Genomic DNA, 24,270 nt, shown 5'->3' with positions numbered 1-24,270 from the left:
TAAAAACTTCTATGTTTATGACATTACATGTGGATGTTATTGTTATATGTTAAACTTTCTTCCAGTTTTAGAAATGAAATGTAGCAACTCACCCTGATAGGTGTGTAAACGTTGGCATATAAACAGTCTTCTGTACCACGTGATTGGAATATTTCGCCAATAATCCTGAACTGTGTCTCTACGCACCCGGATTGCAATTTTGTCGTTGCGTTTAATACACCTTTCCATCGTTTTACTGGATGTGGGTCCTGGAAGTGGAGGAAAAACAGATGCTTAATTCAGCAATACCTAATTGAATTTGAATTGACCATGGTTGAACAGAAAAAAAGACATGCTGATAGATATCGTTGTTCAATAAAATGAATAATCTAAAGTAACCGTATGATCAAAATAGATTTGATATCAAATATCTTCTCAGTCTTGCGATAAACCTTTTCGGATAATATGAAAGTTTTATGAAATATTTTAATTTTATATGAAATTATTACGTACGTAAACATAAATTCCCATCTTACCTTAATCTCGTCTGAGATTCAGATAAGTGAAAAAAATGTTCTGAACCGATTGAAGAAGAGATGGGAGTAACGTATTCTAAAAAACTTTATTGTGTGATTTTCACTAGACAGTTTTTCAAAAACGCAACACGTGTTTCGCCATACAATGGCTTCCTCGGGCGTGTCTTAATAACTAATTATACACATTCAATGCTATATATAGCTATAGTTTGGTATATATATATATACCTCATTCTACAATTTGAAGTACCTGAATTTCAAATACCTACCTGATTTTTCACCTAAGTTTGTAATGAATTAAATTACCTCTGAGCTTATGTTCCATTTTCCACATTTGAAAACATATTTAGTAACGGAGAGTTATTCAATTCTAATTGATCATTCAGTAAATTACCTGAATTCCTGAATATATTTTCTTCTGAACATTCTAGATTCATTACGAAAAATAACAATGAACATGAATTTGCAATTTTCCACAAACCTTCGTACACGGACATTATGATACATAATTCCTCCACACACCCTTACCAGCATAAAGTTGCTGCATTAAATAGTATGCTCCACAGATTATTGAATATTCCACTGTCTGATAGAAATTTCCAGAAAGAACTGAATTTGATCAAACAAAACGCGGTTATTAACGGTTATGAGGTAGAATGCATATCTTAAAGAGGATCTAGAAGTGATTTCGAATTGGAGTGAAAGTAACCAGATTCAATTCAATACCACAAAAACCCAGGCATCCGTTTTATCCAAGAAGATTAATGTCTTCGAACCGGAAATAATAATGTCAGGTCAAATAATTCTGCTTTCTGCTTCGATAAGTTTGTCGGAGGTTAGAATGGACACCAATATGTCTTGGCACAATCATATCGCTGGAATTACGATAGCTGCTTCCCAAAAGTTTGGAACAGTGTTCCGAACTAGAAAACTATACACAATCCAGCAACTTTCGATGCTTTATGAAGCTCAGATCTTCTTTGGAGTATTGTTCACGTATATGAAGCTCTGTTCCCAAACAAAAGTTGGAGATTTGTCTCTCTCCTATAGATACTTTCAAGGGAGGTGTTCAAGTGACTTGGCCAAGTGACTTTGATTCCACCAAGAGCGGTATATATCAGAAATACGCCACGGACTGTGGCTGCTCATCTTTTTGAGGTTCAATTCAGTATACCTCGAACATCACTGTTTAAGAACACTTTCATGTGGAGAACTGCGTTTATATGGAATAAACTTTCTGAGAGAGTTTTTCCGAATGAATTTATCCTCCAGAGATTCAAATCCAATGTGACTCACTTCTTTCGCACAGGCACCGCTTTGAGAGCGCCTTGAGGATTTTCCTGTAGTGCTTGTGTTTTGTCCTTAAAAAGAGGTTCCAAACAGTGCATCACAAGTTGAAATAAATGCTTTATATATTGTGTACTATTTGATGCAGTGATATTTTCCAAACAACCACCGCCATCTTTAGGACAGACCGGGTACTTCTAGGACCACCCTCGTATATAGTGGAAGTTGCGTTAGTATATTGGATTGAGAATAATATCTTCTGGACGTGTTGTTATTGAGTTGACCAAGTCAGGTAGTCATCTACCGTATAATTATTTGTCGAAGAATACATTGAACAATGGTGAATAATTTTGTCGACTTTCCACATTTTTATCTTTTTACCAAAAAATATGGAAAACTTTTGAAGAAAGGAGAAAGCATCTGAAATCAAACTGAATTCTCAACAAAAAACTGCAGATCATGTAGAGAATTTCTCTCGTCCTATACATGATCTACACATCTTTCTGAGTTTATTTTGAACTTTTTTTGCTCCCTTTCTCTTTTCAGAAGCTTTATACATCTTCCTTGGATATGTTCTAATAACCATGAGGAGTTGTGATAACAACGTATAACTCCCAAACATCTGCTTCAATGAACTATATCAGAATTAAAAAAACTATGTCCCTGATTTTGATAATTCAGAACTATATATCGTACCTATCTTGATACATCGCAGATGCTGTTGGTTCACAGATGGATCAAAAACACCTTCCGGTTCTGGTGTAGGTGTTTTCAGTCGTAGACCCAGGACAGAGATATCAATCTGCCTAGGAACCTATGCCACTGTAGTTCAAGCAGAAATTTACGCTATTGAATTGTGTGCGGACAGATTGGAAGAATTAAACCTCAAATAAGTCGATAAAAATATTCTCGAACAGTCAAGCAGGGTTGGGAGCTCTTGGTTCCTACCGAGAAACGTCATAACTGGTAGCAAATTGCCAAAAACGACTCTCCTCGATGAGAAGACTCAACAGATTGTCTCTGGTCTGGATTCCTGGCCATACTGACCTGGAAGGCAATGAGGCTGCTGACTCCCTTGCAAAGGAGAGTACTGCAAGCAGCTCCATCGGACCAGAACCTGTCATTGGCATCGCTTTAGGCTTTGCCAAACAAAGATTGAACACCTGGATGGCACTAAGATTTATGGACTTCTGGCAGAATCTTCCAGGATTGGCTCACTCCAAGGCGTTTATTCACCCTTCGAAACTTGATAACAAAAAGTTGTTGGACTACAGTAGGGATGAACTACGCTGTCCTATCCCACTGGGGACCGAATCAGGTTTTTGGAGTTCGGCAGAGCCGTACTCTTACCATCCGACCTGAAATACCACTCACCATACAAACCAATCGGCTTCGTTAAGAAGCTGGGTTTATTTGGTCGAGTGTGAATATGTGTGAGCCACAATAAACCTTTGCGGGTTGCAGTGGAGGGTGGAATAGACCCACTCACTTTGGATCTAACCATACCTAATATTGAGTAGAACGTGAATTACTCGGCGACAGAAAATATAAAATTTTGCTGTTTTCCACATTTTCCAATTATAGGATTTCTCTAAGGTCGAAACATTTTTTTAACCTGTGCTGGTTATATATAGAGTAATAATGAGATTGATACTGTTCTTCTGACACAAATGAATTTGCACTCCCCAAACATATTTCATTCAATAGCAGTTCGATATAGTAATGAAAATGAATCATTTGGAATACAAAAGGGCTTGAATGAATTAATTAATATTAATTTTGGACTACTCGAAACATCCAATTTTCCAATGAGACAGAAGTCAATTTGTTTGTAATTTTTCATGCAAATACGATAAAATTCATCAACTCTTTCATTTCCAAACTTACCCTAAATCTCAGGGAATTCAGAGGTGGAGCAGCATATGGTATACCGTAATATGCCAAATAGGACTTTCCATGTTCCAGATGAACCTGGGTTCCTTGAATAATACCGCTCTTGGTGGCTACTTGCAAAGTAGAATTCTGAAAACAAAATTTAAGTTTTCAACGGTCATCATTTTTCTATAGAGTGGTTGGATGAACTCACATATTCGTTTTTACTGACGAAGGAAACTGCAACTGTTTCACCAACGATTATGGACCATAAAATTAAACCAGACAAGTTTTTCGAAATCATTTCAGCTGGCAAATTCGTTATTTCTTCACGTCTGTGTGTCCCACAAAAAATAATCGATCTTCCAATTCACTGGGTATGTATGATGTTATTTTATGATACTTTATTGATTTTCTATATATCATACAATTAATTCATTATTGCAATTAATACATTATTGCCAGCGTTGGCTGTACGTTGTTTGTATTATTTGATCCCATTACCTACTTTTCAGCATCTGAAGGGTATGATACCGATGAATTTTTATGAAGGTTACACAAGTTTCTGATAGAAATGTCCAAAGTATCCGATGAAGGGCAGTATTTTTACAGGAAGTAAAGAAGCAATATATAAAGATGTATATTTGTAAAATTCAATATCAAATTTTCCAACTACCGAATAATCTATATTTTTACACATTATAAGATATCAAAAATATGACCGTGAAAAATTTCTGTTGAGATAGAAAAACAATCAAGTTATTGGTTTCCTGATCTAGTAGACGAAATGATCTAATAAGTTTAACATTATGCTGATGATGTTCTTAGGTATATTATCGCTTTCATTGTCATTGTGCTTGATGTGGTGTGTTTCATGGTTCAATATTCAGACTTATAGAATAATCTCAAAGTGATACCACTGAATGAGTGTATTAGTTCTTCAGTAACGTGATTTTGAGAACTGTAGTGAAATCATCTCAAATCACACGTTGTTCGACTTCTGAGGGTTGTCGTTCGTAGGGGTGGGACAGTTGGTTAACGGAAAAATAGATTTTATTTTAACATCAGTGTTATGGACTTTTACTGAAGGTTTGAACACATTTTTGAAATGATTATTACCTATTGCTATCTTCAAGTGCTGACTTAGGTTATGAAAACCGCAATCGAAAGCAAATTTCCATCAATAATTTTTCAAGTTCAAAAATTCAATAGGTCGATTTCGAAAATATAAGAAATCCTAATATTCACGATATGTTGATTAGGCTAATTGAATATAGTGGAAATTACTGAACAAACTTCCGACGATTACTTAATCGACACTGGTATTCCCCAGGGGAGCGTTCTCGATCCCTTGATTTTCTTATTGTTCATCATTGACATTCCTGATTACTTAAATGACAGAGAGGTTTATATGTTCGCATACGATACATCTATAATAGTATCCAGCTCAGGTACAAAGGAGCTACTCAGAAAAACGAATAACGATATTTTCCAATTTAATAGTTGGTGTAAAAAGAATCATTTGATCATACATTATTCCAAAACCATTGCGGTTCAATACCAGGGATCCAAAACAGGAAAGCTTTCCACTGAACAACTCATCATTAATAATCAGACAATAATATTTCAAGAAAGTTGCAAATTTCTAGGTACAATTGTTAATAGCATTCTCAGATGGGAGAAATGCATCACTATGATCTGCTCCAAATTGAATTAACACTACTTCGCAATAAAACATTTGATAAGTTGCGTTGATGCGGATGGTATAATTTCTGTGTACTATGCATTGGTTAACTCAACTATGAGTTATAACATTATAGCTTATGGTTTGACCACCGATAGTACCAGAGTCTTTTTAGCACAAAAAAGGATTATTGAGAATCCTGCAGAAATATCTGCAAAGAAAGAAAACTTCACTTTCACGAATATTTATTTATACAAACTTCTGATTCACACCTACATTCACAAAAACAGTCTCATGCAAAATTCAAAATTTTACAACTACCAAACTCACAAAAAAACGAATTTAGACTAGAACTAGCCACATACAATTACAAAAAATCTCCAAAATATGCAGGCGCGAATTTCTTCAATTTATTACCCCATGAATTGAAATTGAACCTGTTCAGATTCAAGTCTTAAACTGATATATTTTCTGCTTCTGGAAATATTCTATGATATAAAGGAATTCACGATGTGGTATGAGAGTCCTATTGGCGATTTTAATTCTATTGGATGGTTTTATAGAAGTATTTTTATATTTTCGGACATCAATAATTTTTATTGACTTCTTCTATTTACTTATGATGCACTGTTTGGAACCTTTGGTGTAGTAATGAATATTACTGGAGTTTTTTCACAACACCAAATCGTTATTTTTAACACTTGGCACGTGTTTCCATCACCAAGTGATCATCTTCAAAGAGGAAGATAAAAACTGTTTTAATCTTCCTCTTTGAAGATGATTACTTGGTGATCGAAACACGTGTTGAGGTGTTAAAAATAACGATTTGGTGTTGGGAAAAAATTTCAGTAATATTCTTCTATTTATCTATATATTTATCTAAAAACTAATTTATGGATGAATCAAACACTCAACGTATTTAAAAATAATTTGCTATTAGTTTTTCGGCGAAATATTTATCAAAACCGCAATCTGTGTTTCACTATGCAGTATCTTCTTGAGGTATGTTCAATATTTTTATACCACTCAATAATTTACTATATTTACTAAACAAAATTCGATGACCAGCTAGTTTCATAGTAGTAAAATTGACAGCATCACGGAAAATATTTAATTGTGCTAAGCAAATTATAAGCAGATATCACTAAATACCTTTCACATCTCAATGGTAGAGAGAGGTTAGGTTGAGTTAGGTTAGGTCCACAGTGAGTGAGTCTATTCGACCCTCCACCGCAACCCGCAAAGGTTTATTATGGCTCATACCTATTTACGCTCGACCAAATAAACCCAGCTTTTTAACGATTCTCAACGAAGCCGATTAGTTTGTATGGTGAGTGGTCTTTCAGGTCAGATGGTAAAAGTACGGTTCTGCCGAACAGCGGGGCAGGTACAAATTATGTGCTCTGCTGTTTCATAATTTTCAAAACAAAGGCGATACACACTGTCTTTCGACAGTCCGAGTCTCTGCATATAATGATTCAAATGAATCATCCACTCAATAATTTGCTATATTTGTCAAACATAATTCAATGACCAGCTAGTTTCATAACAGCAAAATTAACAGCATCATGGAAAATATTTGAGTTGGGCTAAGCAAATTATGAGCAGATATCCCTAAATGCCTTTCACATCTTAATGGTAGATAGAGGTAGTATACGTCTTCATAAAGTTCCCATCATGATCAAAAGTTAGCCTTATGCTCTCTTGTTTGAATCTATTTGATAGATGAAAAGTTTTGACATATTACTGAAGGCCTTCTATATACTATAATTAGCTGACCCTGCGAGCTTCATAGTCATATCAACTCATTATATTGAAAATCTGGAGAGATATTTTTTTCGATTTCTACTTCTTCATCGTGAAACAGAAAATATAATGTTCATGTGGAAGTAGTTGTATAGTTTGTGTTCGCAAGAAACTTACTCCTTACTCATTCGGAAGTATCAAATTTTTTATCGATTTTTAATTATCGGAAATCATCGACTTCATGTTGATGATAGACACTACCTTGCACTGATGAGTGGCCAAACAGCCCGAAACCGGTCTGCAAGTGTGTTTCAGTAATTGAAAATCGATTCCGGCAGTTGTATCGTCAACAGTATATGGAGAAATACCTTCAGTGAAGAATCTGACACCTGTCGGACGCCCGTCTTGGTATTAGCCAGGGGAGTAGTTGTTTTCTGATAGGAGTCAGTCCATTAATCTACAGTGTAGGTAATTTGAGACTGGCCTGAACGAATTGTTCTTTCAGATAATTTGATTTAAGTGTTTTTGATGAAATGATATTTGGTCAAGGGTTTCACAAAATGAAAGAGTTTGGCATTGAAATTCATTTATTAACGTTTTTCAGCTGATTTAAGAAGTCGACGTATTCCATCCTGAAATTTTCACCAATACTGAAGTTTGAATCTATTCTCAAATGAGAAACGTGCTTGGAATCAGGTGAAATCTGTGGCCAAGTTATGTTATATAAAAACGGATCGACTGTTGGTGTTGGATTTCTGGAAAACAATAAAAACATTGTAGCTGATCACTATAAAGAAATGTAATGAAGTAAATGTTCGAATGTTGACAAACACATCGATATTTCAATTGAAAATATAAATGTTATCAAACTAATAATGAAAATAAGAGTGATTTTCGATGAATTTTGAATCCACTTTCATAGTGGACAAGTGAACCAGTACCCCAAATAGTTGACAATGAATATTTTGAGTGTTCATCAATCGTTTGGGAACTGAGTATTGGGAGTTCGTGTAAAGGTTCTGTCTTTTGTCGTTTCGAGATTGAAAAATAATGATAAATAAAACGAATAAAAAATAATAGTTATGAATGTAATTCCGTTTGAGTGAATTTCATTCAGCTACAGTACTGGGGAGTTGATATGAGAGTGTGCAGTAGTAAGAAAAAAAAGATCATCTTCTGTTCCAGAATTTCACACAATGACCTGGGATATTCCAGGATTCTCCTTAACGTTGTACATAATTTCACCTCTTCCATGTATACAGTGCTAGTCAAAAGTCCCCTCCCCCCCTCGTATCTTTGGAACGGGTATACTTATAATAATGAAATTTGGAGGGTGGAAATAAACGGATGTAGGCTTCTTAACTGGTCATAACAGGTGACGGAATAGTCATAAATGACGTCACAAGGCCACTGTGACCAAAAATTTTAAATGGGACCCTATGGCAAGTGTCAGCTCGTTTGAAAGGTATTGAAAATACCTATTCAGTCATACCAATTTTGTTTGGGTTTCGGCTGATTTTGATTGATAAATTGAAGAAATACGAAAATTATTGTTTCGCATTTAATTAATAAAGATTTTAAAGTACGCCTCTGGTTCATTGTCAAAAAGGTTGACGTGTTTGAATTATCTACTTGTCAAAAGTGTTTATACCTTGAAAATTTACCTAAGCTATTGTTTAACGAGACGTTTAAGTGTTTACATAGGCAAAATGGTACGTACTGTAGCCGACAAAGTAGCAGCTATCTTAATAATTGGTGAATGTAGAAACAATTTCCATGCAGCGAAACGACTGTTTAATGAGAGGTACCCCGATCGCCCTATATCGAGGGTTTATTTGAGGGAGCTTCTTCGGAAGTTTGAAGCATCAGGTAGTGTTCAAGATGCCAAACGATCTGGTCGACCAACAATTAGTGATGACAAAAAAATTGACATACTTGGAGAAATGGTAGTGAACCCTACTTCTTCCACAGCCCAAGTTGCGTCTATCTGTAAAGTCAGTCAAAGGACAGTACATAGGGTGTTGGCTAAAAACAAATTTCATCCATACAAATTAAAAATGGTGCACCAACTTTCAGATGATGACCCCGACCGAAGACTAGAATTCTGTGAAACTATGTCCGATAAAATGAACCAACAACCAGGCTACATACAGACAATTTGTTTTAGTGACGAAAGTACTTTCTTTCTCAATGGAAATGTTAACACTCAAAATGTGAGGTATTGGAGTGACACAAATCCTCACATCTTTCGTGAAAAACATACTCAATTTCCAGAAAAAGTAAATGTTTGGGCAGATATTTTGGGAAACCACATAGTTGGGCCTCTTTTTCTCAATGCTAACTTAACCGGTGAATTGTATCTGGAGATGTTACAAACTGATATTGAGGCGTTAATTCTTGAAATTCTAGAAGATAATCCAGATGAATTCGACAACTTGGAAATAACGTTTCAACAAGATGGTGTTCCTGCACACTATTACGGTGCAGTAAGACGTTACCTAGATGAAGAATATCGTGGTAGATGGATTGGACGACGAGGTTCGATCGAATGGCCAGCTCGGTCACCGGACCTTACACCATTAGATTTTTTTCTATGGGGGTACTTGAAATCTGAGGTTTACGCTACAGCACCTGACAGTATTGCCATTCTGAAACAACGAATTGTTGAAGAATGTAGGGCAATTTCCGCTGACACACTGGGACGAGTACGACAAGAGTTTAGCAATAGGATGCATTACTGCCAGGAAGTAGATGGAGAACATTTTGAACACTTATTATAAGAACTGGTTCTTAAATCTTTATTAATTAAATGCGAAACTATAATTTTTGTATTTCTTCAATTTATCAATCAAAATCAGCCGAAACCCAAACAAAATTGGTATGACTGAATAGGTATTTTCAATACCTTTCAAACGAGCTGTCACTTGCCATAGGGTCCCATTTAAAATTTTTGGTCACAGTGGCCTTGTGACGTCATTTATGACTATTGCGTCACCTGTTATGACCAGTTAAGAAGCCTACATCCGTTTATTTCCACACTCCAAATTTCATTATTAGAAGTATACCCGTTCAAAAGATACGAGGGGGGGAGGGGACTTTTGACTAGCACTGTATACATTTTTTATATAGCTCTTTATATTTTTGAAAATAGGTCGTTTTTGAATTGAATGAAAATCAAATGATTGAGGATTGGGGAAACATAACATTGAAACGATTCTCAAACTCACCAATAAGATACAGCAAAGACTCAAATCAGCTGCTGAAGATAAAAAAAAACTACGATCAGCAGCAGGGGTCTATCGTATACCGTGCAATTGTGGAAAGATATACATTGGAACTACCAAAAGATCCATGTGAACAAGGTTGAAGGACCATGAAAGAAATTGCATACTAGGCCAGATGGACGAGTCGGCTGTGGTAGAACACGCACTCAGTGAAGGAAACCCACAAGTTTCTGTTTGAAAAAACAGAACTCATTGCCCTCGACCAAGGATTCCATAGCCGAATGGTACGGTAGGCAATAAAAGTACACAAACAGACAGATAATTTCAAGAGAAAAGAAGCTGTGAACCTGAATCGTCAGGAAAAAATTCCAAAAATCCACGGCCTTCAAACTCGAAAAATAGTGACACTGAATGGTTACAATACAAGAAGTGAACAATACATGATTGAGAACGTGAATACTGCATATTCCATGTTTGTTTGCAGGTGATTGAAAATGTTTCCTGATGAATTTCATTAGTTTGGACTTCCATTGTCTGAAATTATATAAAATGATTTGGAATCCCTGAAAGAACTAAAAAAGAAGAATTAAAAATTGAAGAACAAGAATAAAAATGAATAGCTGAAAAAACAATGATATTAAGCAAAAAAACCTGAAATGAAATAATAGTGAAATAAAATACAAGTAAAAATGGAACAAATTGAACAAAACTCAAAAATAAAATTGAAAAGTTAAGAGATTCCATGCCAAGTTACTTTACTGCATATTCTGCCCCCAATTACATAGGGCCACAAATTTTCAACAAACTCCTACATAACACAGAACAACATAAAAATGTGAGACATTTCGAAAAAGACCTAATATAATTTTTATAGAAGAAACTATTGTATTCGCTTTCTGAATTTTTTAATGTAAAATTAATGTATGTCACTGCATTATTTATTATTTATATTTCAATTCCTTTTCAATACTTTCAATAACCCTTAGAGTTGAGCTTGACAGTTCCTATACATGTAACTGTCAACGGGAAATGAAGATTCATTATTATTATTATTGCAAACTATTCTCGCATACATTCCACATCAATGTTTTGCAGACCTCAAAAATTGTCCCAGAAAAAAGGAACTTCGTCTCGTATATCAGCTATCTTTGAAATAATACAATCGAGTAATTCGGAGACTTTCGGGCTATTGCAGGTAATATTTTCAAAGTTTTTCAACATCATTCTATAAGTGGCCTATTCTGGATATCGTCAATGTTCTTTCCAGCCGTCTATATCATTTCGAACATTTTTTATACTATATAGTGTCTTCCATTTGAAACGAGCCACCCTGAATAACTTTTGATACAACAATTTGCAAATATACGCTTCGAGAACGGATTGAAATATTGAGTTTGTACTACCAGAATGGAAATAGTGCTGGAGGTGCTGCCCTCATGTTCAATGATAATCATCCAGGAAGAAATATAGGTACAACACAAATACGTTTCGGAACTATTGAACAAATTAATGGAAACTGGACCTGTTAACAATAAAAAGCATAACCGTTCAGGAGTTGTCAACAATGAAGCTATTTGTACTGCAGTTTTAGGGCACGTTGGACTATTGGAAAATTTGCAATGTTTCAGTCGAAAGTCAGGATGCTTCATAAATACAAATTTCATCCATATAAGAGTATAATTTTGGGTGGCCACATAATAGAACCTTTTTTTATCGATGATAATTTGGCTCCTGATAAATATTGGGCAATTGAGGAGGATGAAAATTTATTCGAGAACGAAATAGTTCGTCAGCAGGATGGTGCACCTCCTCATTATGCAACTCTAGTGCGACAATTTTTGGATGATCATTTTCCTGGTCGCTGGATTGGCAGAAGAGGTCCTTCAGAATGGCCACCAAGGTCTCTGGATCTCACTCCTGTGAATTCCTTTCTATGGGGTCATTCGAAGTGAAAAGTGTATAAGATAGAATCAACAACATTAGAAGATTTGAGAGAGAATATCATGAGGCATTGCAGAGACATAACTCCCGAGAAGCTCGTTTGTACCATCGTATGGAAGTTGGTGAAAACGTTTTTGAACATTAACTATGGAAAATATTCCTCTTCCCATTGTTCAGTCATCAGATTTTGATTCAAGAATTAATAAAAAATCTCTTTTTCTGATGTATTGCTTCCGTATTTGTTTCTAGAACGAATATTTCAAAATGTGGCCTTCTGTATAGTTGTTGACCTGTTTTTTACTTTTCCTGCAATTCATTGTTTCCAAAGTTATTCAGGTTCAGGAGCTACAAATCATTTTCAACTCAAATGATTTGTAGCTCCCGAACCATAAGATTCAGACCAAATATTTTATAGTTTGTTGAAATCGGCTCATCATGGAGCATCTGATAATGCGAAACAAAATAGGGTGATCCTTTAAACAAAATTGGTGACATGCTCTGTGGGTGTGATAGGGGAAGTAACATCAAATATGAATATGTCAAAATGTGTCCCCCTGAATACTATTGATGAGGTGTTTTTTAATTTTTCCTGAGAATCATTGTATCAAAAGTTATTTATCCAGCATTGCTCGATTCAAATGGAATGCACTGTATATCATCGCCACTCTTGTAGCTGCATCGCTCTTAGATCGTCAGAGCACGTCCAAAAACATTTTTTGTGGAATCAAAAACTGTTTCGAATCGAAACGTCAATTTTTTTTCAATTAAGCAAATCAAGCACACATTTTTATAGTGTTGAAGTTTATATAACTCTTCAAAAAATGATGAACTTACCCATATCTTGCAAAATTGGACCATATTTTCGTAATCCTTTTTGACAATTCCTTCCCCTCTGGAGGTAATGTCTGATTTTCATATTTGAAGACAAATGATAGATCTTCAATGTGCCCCACTCCTGCAATTCAAGCAGATTCACGAATTGGTGAGTTGCTGAGGGTTAATAAATGATGTCGCATGAATACAAATATTTCGAACTCAACGGTAACTCTGATAATAGAAATTTTTGAAACGTGCAAGAACCATATTCAATGAGAAATATGTCTTATGAGGAAAAAACAATCTGAGTTCTATGATATTCAAGATTTTCAATCACTTGTTACCTCAATTCAAGTGAAATTATTAGTTATTACCTATGTAGAAGGTCTCATGATCCAAATTGGAATGACTGATCTGATATCATTCTCATCAGATAGGATATGGTTCATGTCATGGAAATATGAGGATATGGAATGATAAAAATATACAGGTTATCCACAAGACGTAAAACATCCGAGTAGTAGGTGTAGGTGAACGACTGTAGCGTTTGTTAAAGAGTAATTTGAAATACCAAAACTACGTTTCATGAAACGGTTTCCATGATGAAACCACATACCCACCATTCAGAGATATATCCACTGGAAAGCCCCCTTCTTTCAAATACAGCTTCGTATAATTCGTTTCATAACCAAATATATAAAAGTAAACAGGAATATATTCAGACATGATGATGGCACTGCTAGTGATTGGTCTTGTATAGAGTAGATCTGATAAAATCTGAAAAAAACATTCATTACATACTTTTAGAACCGGTATTGTACATGCTGAAAATGAAAAATCAAACTAGTGTGATGAACTTTCACAGATCTGAACTATATTTCTCGGAATTACTCAAACCGGTTTGTCCATCAGGTAATGAATAGTTAATTAGAACACTCGTTAACTCCAGATTACAAGCAATACACGAATCAAGTTGATGCCACGTCATTCAAACTCCAGACTTTGGCAGAACCAAAGCGCTGCCAAAAAAGCCCGTAAGTCAGCAAGTCGTTTGGCAATGATAGTACTGATGAACGCACAGTTTGACATTGGTTTGCTAAATTCCGTTCCAGAGACTTTAGCCTCGAAGACGAGCCCCGAAAAGGTCGACCTCAATCCTGGACGAGGATATGAGGACCCTAGTGGAGACTGACCGATCATAAACGGTGTATGGGTTGGCAGAAAAAACTGGCCGTCAGCTTCTATGGGGTTTTTGATGATTCAAAAGGAATTGGAAAGGTCGAGAAGCACGAAAAGTGGGTGCCACACGATTTGAACGATCGACAGAAATTGTCACGTTTCGAAGTCTATTCTTCTTTGTTTATCGCGCAGCGCAACCAAAATGATCCTTTTTTGGATCAGATCATTACGTCTGAAGGAAAGTGGATCCTCTACAACAGTAGACGTTCAGGACAGTGGTTGGAGACCGATGAGGCCAATTAGATATATCTCAAAAGCCAAAACGAACCAAAAAAAGACCATGTGATTAGCGTGATTCACTGTAACTTTCTGTAACCGGGCCAAACCATTACAGCAGAGTCTTATCGTTAGGAAATCAACGAAATGTACCAAAAATTGCATCAGCAGCAGGCTGCACTGGTCAACAGAAGAGGTCCATGACAACGCTTATACGCACAAATCACCATCCGAAAATCAAACGAATTGAGCATCCACCTTACTCCCCAGACCTCTTGCCAACCGACTACCATCTTTTCGAGCACCTCGATAACTTTCTCAGCGGCTGAACCTTCGCCAAAAAGGACCAGACAAAAACGGTCTTTGTCGACTTCATTGAACCACGAGCACACAAATTTTATGCTGACAAAATTAACCGACTCAAGTTATATTCCATTATTTCGGACTTCCATTGTCTGATATGGAGTTGTGGAATTGGCCGCGGTGGTAGTGCGCCCGACTCACGATCGGAAGGCCGTGAGTTCGATTCCCGCCTCGACCAGATATTTTTCTCGAGAGAATTCATCTGGTTGGAGCTGGGATGATTCTGCAACCGTGTTGGGAATCACACGTTAAAAGGTAAGACCTCGTTAGTCCTTAGCTCGCACAAGTTTCTCAACTTCTGAGAGTTGTCGTTCGTATGGGGGCGACAGCTGATTAACGGAAAAACAGATTTCAAACAGATTTTTAAACAGATATGAATTGATCTGAAATACCTGAAATAATTTGTAAAAAAATTAAAAATTAATTGAGCTGAAAATTATCAATTATATCCAGCAGAAAAAACTGAAATTACAATGAATTAAAATACAAGTAACAACCAAAATATCAAAAAAAAGAACTATTAACACGAGATGAAAATTAAAAAATTATCTACAAGAAATTGAAATTAAAGGATTCCAAACCAATGTTACCTCACGACGTTTCGATTGTTATTATCCACAATTTTCTTCAACGAAATGGTTACTCCAAAGTGACGGTGGATCAGGCTTCAGCTAGAAGACAGCAAGAGCTTCACAAGGAAGAGCAAAACCTGCTTCAGATCTGGGAACACTATCCGAACACTATCCGTAGCAGCATCATAAAAACCAGGCGACCAAACGCGGACTGCGATTCCAAGAATTGCATTTCCCGGACACCCCGCGAGTGCTGAGAATCATACATCGGTGAAACTAAGAGGCCATTGAAAGTTCGCATTGCCGAGTATAAGAAACACACACAGCGAGGAGAAACCAGCAAATCAGGAATAGCAGAGCACGTTTGGACTCACCAACATAACATCAAGTGGGCTCTAGCTGAAATCATCCACAAAGAAGAACACTGGTTTAGGAGAAAATTCAAAGAAGCCCCATATATGTTATCCAACAATGCATTCAGGCAAACTAGCGTAGATATACGCAACAAATGGAAACCTCCAATCAAGCGGAACACGTCCAACTCCCGCCAAACGGCCTACTTCCGCTAAAACCAATGAAGCGGGAAGAGGGGATAGGTGAAAGCACTCGAATGACTTATAAATAGTCAGATCTCGGAGGAATAAGTCCCGTTATCACCCGAAGACAATTGTGGATACTCACAATCGAAACTTCGTGAAGTAACTTGGTTTGGAATCTTTCAATTTTTAATTTTCATTTCTTATTAATATTTTTTTTAATTTTCATCTCGTGTTAGTAGTTCAATGTTTTTGTATTTTTTGTTGTTGCTTGTTGTTCATTTCATTGTAATTTCAGTTTTTTTTACAGATTCTTTCAGGTATTTCGAATCAATTTATATCATATTAGACAATGGAAGTCCGAACTAATGAAATGCACCACGAAACATTGAAGGTAGTTTCAAACAAACGACTTGTGTTACTTTGGCAAAAGGGTATTCATTGACGTAATAAATTCTAAAGTTAAATTATAGAAACGGACGAAACTTTCAAAATTTTCATGTAACATGAAATTATCGATAAATAATTATACATACCTGCGCTAGTTCATTATCGGTAGCCTCGAAGAAACTACCAGATTTGAAATATTTTCTTCTAATTTTCTTTGCAGCTTCACGTCGCTTTATTAAAGATTTTATATTCAGTTGATTCGGAAATAAACCTGGACTCCACTCGTACAATAGTAGAACAAAACGGATAATGTGGATGACTGAAAAATAACCAAAAATCATTGTTACGGAGTTGAAAGCTCACTTCTTTCCCTATCAGTTGTTCATAAATTCTATTATGAAGTTTATTTCTCCACCTCAAAATCATTTTCATTGATATCTTAACAACACATCGAATCGAATCATTCTTTTTCTTGTTGAGTTTATTATTCTCTTATTTCTGCTTATTCTCAGGGCACAAATCAGTTGAAATTTTCAGACAGTGGAAGTCTGAAAATCCATCAGTTCAATGAACTACAGACATTTGCTTCCGAAGTAAGGCATGTAACGAATATTCGATAATGAAGACAAAAATCTTGCTACATTTTTAAATATAACAAGATTTTTAACAGAAATGTATGTATATCTAATAAACGACAATGAAGACATGTTGCTGGTGAAAATACCAGGGTTCAAAACACATATTGAGATAACTTTTATTGAAACTGGGCAAAAAAAACGGTTGTTGTATAGGCGATATTCATATTTACGGCCATCCTATACGCCACATAATAGATTATTAGTACAAAAAAGCAAAATATTCGATTCATGCTGTTGGTATTCACAGTTCTGGAAATGTCGGAAGAAAAATCGCAGAATTTTCAAATTTACCTAATCCTGAAAATCACACAATATATCGACGTTATTTGCTGACTATAGTGGAATCATCACAACTTTGAAGAGACGCGGTGGCTGGAAGTCAACCAATGTCGCTGGAGGATAAATGTATATATAGACACTTCACTTGTAAACAAAATTAAATAAACCAAGATCTATCAGATGTGAACAATCATTTTGGAACGGAAATTTTACATTGAAAGGGTATATTTATAGGAAAGATTAATTTTTGGGATACATAATATCAAATACAAAATACAAATGACAATTGAAATGTTCGAATTTTTTTTCTGTAAAGAAATATAACAAAAAAATATGTCTCATTGATTTATCATTCTACATGGTTGCTGAAAAAATTGTATGCGGAACACGTCCTGAAACAGTTTTTCTGGACTCTCAGACTTCCAATTTTGTCCACTTGTCCGAAAAACAGAATTTTCCAGAGTTGTTACATGAATTACTATTGTTACGAAGTTTTTTAGACAAATGTGTTCCATTTGTCTGAAAAAATCACACATCTCTTATCTCTCTGCAGATATTGGTTCCATATATGATTTATTTACCCGAGCGGTATTCAGGGTAAAGCTTGTCGTCTACTTGTCCGGCATACTACAGCACAGCACGGCGCTGTCCGTCGCCTAATGGCGACGGGTAGTAGCATCGCCCACTTGCCCAGCTACAACCAGCATACTGAAGGTGCTGTTTGTTCGATTTCAAGGGAGTTTCAATAGACATCGAGCGGTGACAGAAACGTGTCTACCACGAGTAGTCCTGACGAAGAAGTCGTCATTATAGTGACCGCATTAGATATTGAATGTAGAAGACAAAGGGGAAAATCTGGGAGAGTTTCATTATCTTTTCAACGACCTGAAAGGAGACGAGGAGAAATTTTTTCAGTATTTCCGAATGACTCCAAGCAAATTTTCATAACTTCTGGATATTCTAGAGCCTGCCTCAACAAACAACTCAATTTTTCCTTGTTAATTTTCATATGTTTCGTCTGATACTGTGCTGTCAACTGATGGAATAGGAAAACAGAGAGACAGAAACTTGTCAGGCAAGTTTGGACAGTTGCCGGACAGGGTTGGTGAGCTGCAGGCCTTTCTGGCGACGGATGCTCTTGGCTGTTGCTAATGGGCGGTTGTTCATTCATTTTCATTGTTCCGATCCTATCCGTATTCTGACGGGACGGGCCGTGCTGTGCTGTACCGGACAAGTGGGCGACAAGCCCACTAGCCTGGCACGGCACAGCCAAGAGCGTCCGCCGGCGGAAAGGATTCCAGCTCTCCGATCCTGAACGGAAAATAACGGTACGTGCTGTGACGGACTGGCCAAGTGAGCGCGTCGCTGACCAGCGCTTGCCAGCATCAACTTGTTCAAACGTGCCTGGGAAGTTTCTGTCTCTCTGTTTTGGTATTTCATCAATTGACAGCACAGTGGATGAGAAAAAATTTAGTTGCTTGTTAAGGCAGGCTCTAGAATATCCAGAAGTTCTGAAAATTTGCCTGGAGTAATCCGGAAATACTGGAAAAATTTCTCCTCGTCTTCTTTCAGATCATTAAAAAGATGATGAAACTATCCCAGATTTTTCCTCTTTTGAATAGTGGAATGATCCCACAACATTCTTTTTCGTGACTATTTTCTTCTACATTCAATAATGCGGCCACTATAATGACAACTTCTTCGTCAGAACTGCTAGTGATAGACATGTTTCTGTTACCGTTCGATATCCACTGAAATTCAATTGAAATCGAACAAACAGCACCCTGGTGGGATTTCAAAGTTTTTATTAAAACAACGATAAAAATAAAAACAATAATAAAAATTAATTGACGCTCCGGGGCGACTTCATTGATTCTAGTGGCGCATTTGCTTTTTCAGCTGCAAAAAAAACCGGAAAAACCTGCAGCACCACATCATCTGAAGATCTTGATCTACCATTGTCCTCTCTCTTATGAAACAAAATGTAGGGTGTCCCAGAGGCTCCAATAGATCCCATTCATCGCCAGAACACTTCGTGACACGACTATCGTCAAAGTTAAACGAATCCGTTTCGTCTTTGACCAAGGCGTAATAATGATCAATGCTGGTTGTAGCTGGACAAGTGGGCGATGCTACCACCCTTCGCCATCAAGCGACGGACAGCGCCAAGGCCGTAGCCAGTGGGGATCAAGGGGGATTGATCCCCCCCGAACAATGTGAGGATTCTGTGAGGAATACTAAATGAGGACGCGAAATAAGTGAGCATTACGGCAGCTCAAAGTAAGTAATTTTGACATCTTACACACAAAACTGCTTATGCCGTTTCTGTGGAATATATAAGAGCCCTGTCGAGCACGCAGGCGCTGTCACAGCGCCGTGCTGTGCCAGCGTACCAAACTACAGAGGATGATTCATTAGGTCGTTTTAAGAAAAAGGTTCTCATGAAGATTTGTTCGGATTGGCGTCGTTTCTGAGATACAGGGCGTTGAGGTTCAATAAACGGTATTCACAAAATATCATAAATATCCTTAAAGCGATTTGGTTCAAATGTGCTACAGTTATTTTAAGTTATAAGGCGCTTACTTAGCCCAGACTTGATTGAAATTATCAGGTTCAGTGGTGTCTCAGTGGGCACCACAGCCAACAATTTAGATTAGGCAACTGAAAATACAACTTTTTTGTTGCTTGTATAATCTTCATATCAAGCTTCTTTTTCTAGGAAAAAATGACTTCTGAAAATTACCCATGGCATTATAAAATAAAAAATTTATAAACAATTTCGGCCTTGAAGTAAATAAGCAAAATGTCAACCTTCTGATGAAATATACGACTGCAATCGATTTTTCATTGATTATCTGATACGTTCAAGAATACCTGGAGTATTTCTTATGAAATTGCAATTGTCAGTTATTCGATTCCTCGAGTCATTCACATCTAGTACAGGATTTTTATGGATAAGAGCCTTCAGGTGATCTCATACATTGGAATTTAGAGGATACGTATCAGGAATTCGAGCTGGCCAATTTTGAGGTACTGCACGTCCAATCCAGCGATTAGAGTAGTTGATGACGAGATGCTGATAGGCAAGAAAACTGAAATGAGCTGGAGACCCGTCGTGCATAAATCACATGTCGCCTCTTACAAGTACCGGCACTTCTTCTAACATAATGGCTAAATAATCTCGCAGAAAGTCAATGTAGGATTCACCTGTTGATCTTGCTGTTGAAAAAATGGGCCAATTAGGTAATCACCAATCATTCCAATTCAAAGATTCAGCGAACATTGTTGCTGAAAATCACTTTTTCTAATAACGTGGGGATTTTCTTCTACCCAAAAATGGTCATTGTGAAATATCGTGAAATATCTGCTTCTTCAGTAGATAACATATTTGGTGAAAAATTATTACTGTTTGCCATCGTATGAATCAAACACCCGCAAAACATTAATCAGGGAGAAAATCCCGAGGCAGCAGAGCTTGGATCCGTTGTATATGAACTGTCCATACGGTTTTTTGGGCTGACTCCCAGCTGCAGTACAATCTTCCTGGTACTATTTGAAGGTTCTTATTCTATCGCATCAATTATATCTTCTTTTATTTTAGGCGTTGTTACAGATTCTGGTCTTTTACCATCTGCATTTTTATTGGAACTCCCAGTTTCACATAATGTTGCGTAAAGCGTTCTAAATGTTTGGGCACATGAAATTACACTGTTAAGATGTCTGTCCTGTTAAATTAACCGTGCTTCTTTCGCATTTCCTTTTGCTAATCCATAAATACTGCATGCCAGCAATTTCAGCATTAGTGAAATTATTCACGATGGAATCGCTGCTAATTGACAACTCTAACTTTCACTGATATGACAACACTTTCACTGTCAGCTGGTCTCCAAAGCAGGGGTTCACGATATGCAAAGTGGCTTCAACTTTGTTTCTCGAAAACGAAGCTAGATATGTCGAAAACACTAGCAACGAAAAAGTTCAATTTCAGTTGAATAATCAAAAAATATAGAAAACTACAACGAAAAGTCAGAAGCGTACTTTTTTCCCAATATTGTTGGCTGTGCGGCCCACTGAGACCTCGCTGCATCTAATAATTCCAATCTAGCCTTATTACTTCAAATAACTGTAGCTAATTTCAACCAAATCGGTTTGAGAGGTTTGAGAATATTTATTGTATTTCATAGATGCCGTTTATTTTTTAAACTTCAACTCCCTGTACTGAGAAATGAAGTAACTACGGACATATCATCATCATCATCGTTTATTTACACAAAAAGAAAAACAGAAAGCTTAACAAGGCTATACATTCTGCAAATAAACATTGGGAAACCCACAAAAGCAACAGGTGTTGCTTGTACGTGGTGTAAATAAATTTTTATAACTTAAGATACTAAAATTAATAATGAGTATAAGGTTAACAAAAGGGTGACATAAATATATACAGAACATTCGAAAACTTTGTAGACGTGTGAGTAGATATAAAATCAATCATATGTGGTATAAATAAAATAGATTAAAATAACCATTATAACAATCATAAGAACATCGGAAAACTTTTATATATAAAATGGATCACATGTATAAGAAAAATCACTCGGATCACAAAACAATTGGAGACGTGTAAGGATGAAATAGATCACATGGGAGGTGTAAATGAAATTTCTTACAAGTTGGAAATTGTCTCACGAGAGCGTAACGGTGAGAACAATTTTTTTTAATTCAATTAGAACATTTCAAATGGCATCATCAAATATTTGACGAATTTTCTCACGAGGTTGGCTTCTAATTAATTTATCGACCGCTTTTTTCAGATGTGAAAATGATTCTAGGGAATGTATGCTATCTGGTAGGGAGTTGAATACAGTTGGTCCCAGAAAATTATAGGACCTCTGACCTACATTCTTGGATGCATATGGTATGATATATTTATTTTTGTGGCGTGTGATATACTCATGGCTCGGCCGACTTAGTTTTCTCTTTTCCTTGAATTGATTCAGCACAAGTGTCTTATAAAATAATTGTCTTAGGTCGAACATCTCAGATTCCTCATACAACTTGTCACTACTATAGCGGAGAGACTTGTTCAACATTAGTTTTAAGAATTTTCTCTGTATTACGTTTAATGGATACAGGTAAGTTTTGGATACTCCCCATCCTATTAGGTAGTATGTCAAATGACTTTTTACAAGACTATAATAAACTATTTTTTTTGTTTCCGGTCCAATCTGTTGTTAAGTTGGCGGAATTTATAAAGAATAGCTCTTAATTTTTTCCCTAAATAATTTATATGGAAGTTCCATCTCAAATGACAATCTATTAAAACTCCTAAGTATTTTATATTTGTCATTGAAGATATTCTGAATGTATTCTGAATAGTTATGAATTGATATTGTGGCAAGGAAGATTTATAATTACAGAAAGGTGAGAAAAATGTCTTGTTGAAATTTAAGGAAAGTTGTTTGTAATCAAACCATTCTTTAATCATTTCCAGGTTCTTTTCTGCTTGTTCTTTGACCTCAAGCCAGGTTTCCCCAGAGTAGAAAACCGCAGTGTCATCTGCAAAACTAGTTATTTCACCTAACGATCCTATAGAAAATAATTGGTTCACATATATACAGAATAGTACTGGACCTAAAACCGTTCCTTGTGGTACTCCATTTTAAATTTTCCTTTCAGTACTCTTTATATTTTGAATTCTCACGATTTGTTTCCGATCTGTCAAATATGATTTTAATAATTTCATTGCGTTCCCTTTTATTCCAATGTTCTCCAGAGTGGTTAATAGTATGGAGTGGTTAACTGTGTCAAATGCTTTTGATAAATCGATGAAAACTCCTATTGACGGTTTGCTTCTATCTAGTGCTTTGTATATGATATCAGTTAGCTGCAATAGTGCATTTTGGGTGCATTTCTCTTCCTGAAAACCAAATTGTGATTTTGATGATATTTTGTGTTTTTGGATGAATGAATTTAGTCTGGATTCAATTAACTTTTCTATAATTCCACTTCCAATTCTTCCACTTTTACATATTGGAGTTACCATCGATGTTTTCAAGCATGATAGAAAGTGTCCAGTTTCTACAGCCTGGTTGAAAATATGCGTTATCGGTTCAGCGATGAATTCAGTAAATAATTTTAATGTTTCACCCTTTAAAATGTCAATTCCAGGTTTTTTTGATTTTTAAGTCCTTTTATAACGCTTGAAACTTCTTTAGGGGTTGTAGGACTCATAAATATAGATTTTTCGTTTATATATTCAGTGAATTTATGGTTTGATGCTCTCTTGATATTTTTGCAAGTTATTTTCCTGTGTTGATGAAGGTACTGTTCAAAATGTCTACAATTTCATTCATATCATCAACCATGTTTCCATTTTCATTTTTTATGGAATTCATTCCAACTTTTTTTTTGATCTCCACCAAACATTTCATTTATGTTTCGCCACAGGTTTCATTGTTTTCATTAATTTTTCTTTTATAGTATTCATTTTTGGTTTTTCCTATTATCTTTTCAAGCGTGTTTTTGTAATTCTTATACTCAGCTTTGAGTCGTGAATTGTTTGGGTTGTTTTTGAGTTGTAGGTACATACTATTTTTTTTATTTACCGATTCGACCAAAGATGTAGATATCCAATCTTTCCTTTTTTTTTGGTTTCCTTTTATTGGTATATAACTGGTGCATTGCTCAACTTCATATTGTAAATGTGCAACAAATCTCTCAACTACAGTATCCAAGTTACTATCTGAGATAATGTTTTGCCAATTTGTGTTTTTTATATTTTCAATAATTTTTTTTCATTGAGCTGTCTTATGGTTTTTTTCTCATATTTTTTTGGTTCAGTGTTTTTTCCGAATACTTCTTGAACAATAATGGTTGAGTGATCTGTTATATCTGTGAGAGTAACTATCGGGATTGAGAATTCGATATCTTGTTTAATACAGGGTTTGATAAA

General features: G+C 36.0%; 3 protein-coding genes across 10 annotated transcripts in view; 1 reads left to right on the top strand and 2 right to left on the bottom strand.

Moving 5' to 3' along the window:
• Positions 1-24,270, top strand: part of Neto (Neuropilin and tolloid-like) — an 803,231-nt gene that overhangs the window by 94,592 nt on the left and 684,369 nt on the right. The window lies entirely within an intron of this gene.
• LOC111507687 (carboxylic ester hydrolase) overlaps positions 1-24,270 on the bottom strand; it is a 130,569-nt gene that overhangs the window by 35,323 nt on the left and 70,976 nt on the right. For 4 of the 7 annotated variants that reach the window (XM_074171253.1, XM_074171251.1, XM_074171257.1 and 1 more), the window contains exons 2-4: positions 3,889-4,089; positions 3,690-3,824; positions 93-248 (exon numbers count right to left, since the gene is read on the bottom strand). In XM_074171253.1, the coding sequence (XP_074027354.1) occupies positions 93-248; positions 3,690-3,824; positions 3,889-3,978 (381 nt within the window). In that variant the 5' untranslated portion in view covers positions 3,979-4,089. Of the gene's footprint in view, positions 1-92; positions 249-3,689; positions 3,825-3,888; positions 4,193-24,270 lie in introns of all 7 variants that reach the window. The other 3 variants (XM_074171254.1, XM_074171255.1, XM_074171256.1) reach the window with 3 other exon arrangements.
• The window catches only part of LOC111507680 (carboxylic ester hydrolase), a 51,276-nt gene continuing 34,679 nt past the window's right edge, over positions 7,674-24,270 (bottom strand). Inside the window, exons 8-11 of one of the 2 annotated variants that reach the window (XM_023163026.2) lie at positions 16,548-16,720; positions 13,706-13,862; positions 13,104-13,224; positions 7,674-7,859 (exon numbers count right to left, since the gene is read on the bottom strand). In XM_023163026.2, the coding sequence (XP_023018794.2) occupies positions 7,688-7,859; positions 13,104-13,224; positions 13,706-13,862; positions 16,548-16,720 (623 nt within the window). In that variant the 3' untranslated portion in view covers positions 7,674-7,687. The remainder of the gene's footprint in view (positions 7,860-13,103; positions 13,225-13,705; positions 13,863-16,547; positions 16,721-24,270) is intronic. The other variant, XM_074171248.1, reaches the window with a different exon arrangement.

Source organism: Leptinotarsa decemlineata, unplaced genomic scaffold, assembly GCF_025532065.1.
Source record: "Leptinotarsa decemlineata unplaced genomic scaffold, Ldec_3_MD MMD2_tig00000010_RagTag_RagTag, whole genome shotgun sequence".
Taxonomy (NCBI): Eukaryota; Metazoa; Arthropoda; class Insecta; order Coleoptera; family Chrysomelidae; genus Leptinotarsa; species Leptinotarsa decemlineata.
This window is presented reverse-complemented; position numbering and strand designations above follow the sequence as displayed.